Below are 5,762 nucleotides of genomic sequence, written 5' to 3' on the forward strand. Positions count from 1 at the left end.
TGAACATTATTGAATCGAGTTTGTGATAATTAGTAATATTATGGAAGAATCCAGATTTTGAAATCCAGACAAATTCTTAAATATCAGGGGAGATTGACTTTAGATTTTAAAATCCAGACAAATTCTTAAATATTGTGGGAGATTGACTTTGAGTATGATGTGGTGGAACGCGCCGTTAGTCTAAAATTCAAACTTTTTAAACATTTGCTTTGGTATCTTTCAAATTTTTTGTGTATTTCACGCGCCTCAGAAATTTAAAATACAGAACCAAGAGGAATTTTTAAAATTTTGACTATGTGAGTAACTTGAATAATTCCCTTTCTTTATCCACTTCCATTTTAGGTGGGAGAAGTTATGAGAATTGAAAATGGTGACTTCAAAACTCCAAAACCAAGACACAGAAGTCCATGTTACCATTAATTTTGTTGTTCACTCCTTACTTATGTTTGCACCTGACAAATATGGTGGAAATAATTGTAGGGGACAGTTTTTCAGGTTAAACTATATTTAATTTGTAGTATCTTGTAGATGGGGAAAAATGTGGTTGGGAGAGAATATTCCATTAAAGATGGTCAGTCGGGTTTTCTAATAGAGATTCATCATTGACAAAACCAGTAAATATTTTACACTGATAATATAATTACCAAAAGCATCATGAATTTCATCCTTGCTTCCAGATATACCACAAAAGGAAGAGAAATGAAGTGAAATTTACTTTGATTATATAACTACATGATCCATGTTTAAAATAATTCTGAACTGTTACACAAGATAATTTTGGGATCTTGCAATAGTAAAGTACTGGAAAATAAAAAGTACAGTATACACTTCAGATGAAATGCTGAAGAAGTGCAGCCTATAGAACAAAATGGGTAAAACTAGAAAGCAAAAATTGACTTGTTTTCAAGACTTTACGCCACATTTTCTGTTCTTTCTATAGATTCTATGGTATCAATACTCGTCCAAGTATGTATAAAGTGTGTCATCCTTCTTAGACTTGCGTCTGCTTAATAAGGCCTTCAAGAGACCTTTACTTTTACTCGGATATTGTTCTACCTCTTTTCCGTTGTCCCTTTCAGCAGATAATCGCATTGAAGCCGATTTGCGTGGCTCAGAAGGGTACTGGTAGGAACATGAATAAAGACCGGTTAAATAAACTACAGAAAATTCATTGCCAATGCATTGAATAGCATATATTAATTTATGTCACTCACCCTTTGTTTTGCTGCATTAGAAGGATTTGGTGTGATTGGTCTGCTTGGGTTTGGAGTAGTTGATCTGCTCATCTTCGGTGTTGAAGGTTTACTTGACCGAGATCCGCTACGTAGAAGCGGGAAACGGTATGGTGAAACAGACCGTTTCTCTTCAATACATGTAAAAAAGATTGAAAATTCAAATACTAATAAGTAATAATATCAACGATTTTTTGAGGTATCATGTCATAGTAAGTGTGTACAACCTAAATCTTTTTGGGGCATTGTCGAAGTGAACGAAAAGGGTCCAGGTCTTTGAGGTTGTACAGAAGGTGACGGTGAACGCCCTTTACTGCATCAAATCAAAATAATCGTAAAATCCAAAACCTCATTGACTCTTTGATCAACTTAATTCCATAATTACATGAAGCATTTGTAGTTACCTTGTCGTTGTAGATGTTGGCGTTTCTCTAATTGTAGCTCGAACAACTTTGGAATACAAACAGAATAAACGCAACATAAGACTTTCTTTAGTAGTCTCTTAGATAAGTGAAATTAAAATGTTGGACAGTAAAAATAGATACCATTTCTAAGGTGAGGCCACTCTTCTTCGTCCTCAAGGCTGCATCCAACATATTTTGACTTCGTGAGGTTGGCACCAATCATGGTCTCCCCAACTGAAATTACGCGAGTGTGATCATTTAACGATATAGAAACTATTCTAATAGTAATAGAGTTGAGGAAAACGTTATACGTGCCTGGCAAGACATAACGCTTGTGATATTTTGGAGTACTGATCACCAACGACTGTTGGGTAATCCCCTTGTGATCCATACACCCTTGGTATGTCTTTATTCTCTAATATGCCACATTAAGGAAAAACAATGTTAGAGATTCGTAAAATTGATCTTCCCTACGGTAATAATTAGTTTGAACTTCAACAAAATCACAAAGGGACTATCTCTAAACCCAACTGCATTTCAAAATTATGCTTTGAATTGAACAGAGCCAGGTATCTTCCTAAGTGTTGAACAGCCATAAGTATTGTCGAAACAAGCCTTTCGGCGTAGATTAACTAAACTTTCTTTATTTGGAGGTGATTGATAATACCTGTTCAATACAAGATACACGTAGCTCTGCTCCAGAAACTTCAACAACCTTCTCATCCAACAAGTCATTAACTTTATAGGTCACAGAGCCTAAATGGTCCACTGTATTTACAAGAGCTTTGATAGCATAATCCTTCAGTGTTTCTACAACTCTGAAAACACAATCAAAAAGCAAGGGAATAGAGAAAATGCAAGCATTAACAATTAAGCATAAATATATACTGGCTTTAGAAAAGCAACTCACATCTGTTTTTGATCATCATTGGTATACGAAAGTTCAAAATATTCAGCTGCCGAATATAACTGCGTTCTCAGATTTTTCAAATCCTAGAAGAAACGATGAAAAGTTAAAATAATTCGCAAAATCCTAACTCTATTCTACTCCAAATCAAAGCAGCAAAAGCATTAGACAAAAGAATTATAGATCAAATAGTAGCAAAACATACATACCCTGAGACTATCATCAAAGAGCAAGCTTTGCTGCATATAAACCTCATCAAAATTGGAAGTTTCTTGAGACAAAGGCGGCAGCGTTGAAGAAGTTGTTGTGACCTTCCCCATGAATGAAAGTAGCGAAGAAGAACCACCTTATCCACAAAAGCAAATACAAGTAAACAAAATTCATAGGAAAATCATATTCAAGTTGAAAATTGAGAGAGTGAAGAGTTCAAAAAGAAAAGAAAACGATGTCCTTTAGACAAAGAGAACCAGATCAAAACCAGAATCTATACTGCCCTTTAGACCAAGGTTGTGTAAACAAAAAGCCCTAAATAAAATATACAATCAACAACAATTGAATCTAAGAAGCTGAATAAAGAAGGGGACAACCTCATTTCTAACAAATTAATAAAACACCAAAAGCTGATTATCTTACAAAAAGAATAGCTGTAACAACAATAAAACTAGTCCTTTAAGAAAAAAATCAAATGCATATTAAAACTAACATCATACAAACAACACCTCAAAGACAATTCTGAACTACAACAGACAAAAAGCTAAACTAAACAGCAGAATTCCATCATTATTTTTTCTGAATCTTCACCAACACTCACAATTTACTCATTTTCCCTCAAAAGCAAACCCGACCCAATCCTTAAAAACATCAAAAGCTACAAAATTTAAAACAACAAGGACAAATAAACATGAAAACATAAACTGGGTTAAGCCAAGTTTGTTGAAATTTTCATCAATTACCTCTTGTTTCCCCTAAGAGCAAGCAAGTTTTTCACTTGAAGCAGTTAATGAAACAAACAGGGTAAAGGGTTTTGAAGAAACAAGCCCACTTTGTCAAAGAAACACGCACTAAGCCACTAAAACGGTTAGGTGTTCGGTTTTTGACCAAAACAAAGGAAAGGGACAAGTTGAAAAAAAAAATCGAAAATTCAAACATGTAGAGTTGGAGAGTAGAAAGAGGAGAGCACGTCGAATGAATGAATATTGGATGAGGAATTAGGAGAATAATAATAATAATAATAAATTTGAATTAATTAATGGTGTTTGATTTTTCAAAAAGGTGTAAGTGGTGGAAGACACAAACACAAGGTTTTACGGAGTTACTTTTACGGGGTTTCTGTTTCTGGCTTGTTGTGTTTGTCTAGTGGTGACGGGAATGATTGCAAATATATAATATAATTAAAGTCGTTTCACATGCAAATTTGTATATATATTTTTTCTTTTTTCTATCAGATTAATACAACTAATATGACAAGTTTCAGGGTATGCAGGAGAATCTATCTATAGTACATTCTTAATTTGAATTACTATAGTTTTTCAAATGCTAGCTAGCACCTCTCAACTTAAATGTGAGATTCAAATTAATTTAATGTCCTGATAGTTATTTTAATAATGATAATTTCCCTAGACCCAATATGAATATTGAAGTTGTATTGAGTTTTTCATTATCAAGATTGGTAAAAATATATAATTTTATGAGCTATCTTTTGTTTTTAATTGTTAATATCCTTAATCACACTTTGGATCCTCTCCATTACTCCTTCCTTCTCCTTCACACAAAACATGTGTAAGATGAAAAAGAAAATGAAAAAAAAATCATAAATTAAAGAATAGAAATAAAATATAAGAGAGAGATAGAGAAGAATTAGTGAAGGAGAGAATTGGAGAGAAAATATGGAAGGAGAGGATCCAAGTCCCCTTAAACATGATACTTCTGGGTTGTTATTGATTTGTTAGTGGCTTAATTAACTAATTATTAATTAGTTAGTTAAATTGGTTGTTTAATCAATAAATTATTATAAAAATTGTTGTAAATTACTTTGAAATTAATTCCATCTTCATAAGTTACATCATTCATATCATTGATCATCATTGATTATTTATTTAAAGGATAATAGTAATTCACCTCTGAAATGTTAGCGAATTTTGTTTTTCCTCCTCCCTACCTTTTGACAATAGTTTTTTCAAAAAAACCATTGTCAAAACTTTGCTTTTGACAACAGGAGATAAACCGAAACACGCTCATATTACAGGATGGTAAATTACTATTAACCCTTTATTTAATTGTTTGTATTGTAAAAAACATGAGAGTTGAGCTAACAAATGGAATCAAGAGTTTAGTTTGATGCTAGAAAATTGGTTTTGATACTAGCGAGAGAATTAAATTGGTTTCAATACTAGAAAAACACAAGAGACTTGCAAGGGGTTATCAAATTGAGAAGTACATATTGATGTGTGTGAATTTAGTAATATTTTTGCTCAACAATCATGAATATAAACGGTGGGTTATCTAACATCTTGGTTATTGGTGGAGGCAAATAGGAAACATGAAATACTTTGATTAAAAATTACTTTTTGGAGTTGAAGAAATACTTGAAATGGTGCAAATCAACTTAATGTGAAACCTAGAGATGCACAAAAGGGTCATATTCAAAGATTTCAAAGGAGATGTGATATATCATTGAGAAATATCATGATGGTAGAAAAAATGTGAAGCAAGTGAAGCTTTAATTTTAAGGAGGAAGTCTGAACTGCAGATGGAAGATGACCAAAAGATAAGTGATTACTTTTTCAAACTGGTATTGATATAGTGAGTCAAATGAAGATTTGTGGAAAAATCATTTTCAATCAACAATTAATTGAAAATGTAATGAGATCTCTGACTTCTAGATTTGATTTCATAGTGGTGGCAATTCAAGAATCCAAAGATTTGAAAACCATGAAGACCGAGGAACTACAAAGTCCTTTGGAGGCTCGTGAGCTCAATGTGATTGATAGAGAAACTAAGTAATACTACAAAATATACCTTTCGTAACACTATTTTGCTACGACCATTTTGTCAATCGTGGTAATATATCATTTTTATGTGCCTGGCTTTTTTTTTTTTATTAAAAAACTTTTCATCACTGTTCATAATAACAACTATGGGAGTAGATTAAGGATTATAAACTTTGAATCCCAACAACGATATTTTTCCATTTTTTTCTATAAAAAAACGAGTGTCTCT

General features: G+C 32.7%; 1 protein-coding gene across 1 annotated transcript; it reads right to left on the reverse strand.

The window, feature by feature from the left end:
- Positions 1 to 688: 688 nt before the first annotated feature.
- Positions 689 to 3,870, reverse strand: LOC131655624 (protein ABIL2-like). The gene is made up of 10 exons (XM_058925462.1): positions 3,497 to 3,870; positions 2,753 to 2,889; positions 2,547 to 2,629; positions 2,304 to 2,454; positions 1,952 to 2,051; positions 1,778 to 1,870; positions 1,637 to 1,682; positions 1,460 to 1,545; positions 1,215 to 1,363; positions 689 to 1,122 (listed from the first exon to the last, which is right to left on the reverse strand). The coding sequence occupies exons 2-10, from the start codon at positions 2,861 to 2,863 to the stop codon at positions 952 to 954; spliced, it is 990 nt and encodes a 329-aa protein (XP_058781445.1). The 5' UTR covers positions 2,864 to 2,889; positions 3,497 to 3,870; the 3' UTR covers positions 689 to 951.
- Between the last annotated feature and the right edge of the window lie 1,892 nt (positions 3,871 to 5,762).

This window comes from Vicia villosa, linkage group LG3 (genome assembly GCF_029867415.1).
Source record: "Vicia villosa cultivar HV-30 ecotype Madison, WI linkage group LG3, Vvil1.0, whole genome shotgun sequence".
Classification (NCBI taxonomy): domain Eukaryota; kingdom Viridiplantae; phylum Streptophyta; class Magnoliopsida; order Fabales; family Fabaceae; genus Vicia; species Vicia villosa.

What these genes read in the sequence shown, in the direction of transcription:
- LOC131655624 (XM_058925462.1), bottom strand. Translation starts at nt 2,863, where the DNA reads ATGGGGAAGGTCACAACAACTTCTTCAACGCTGCCGCCTTTGTCTCAA. An exon ending in GTGGCCTCACCTTAGAAATG is followed by an intron (nt 1,683 to 1,777) that starts GTATCTATTTTT and finishes TGTATTCCAAAG; the next exon opens with TTGTTCGAGCTACAATTAGA. An exon ending in CTAATGCAGCAAAACAAAGG is followed by an intron (nt 1,123 to 1,214) that starts GTGAGTGACATA and finishes TGTTCCTACCAG; the next exon opens with TACCCTTCTGAGCCACGCAA.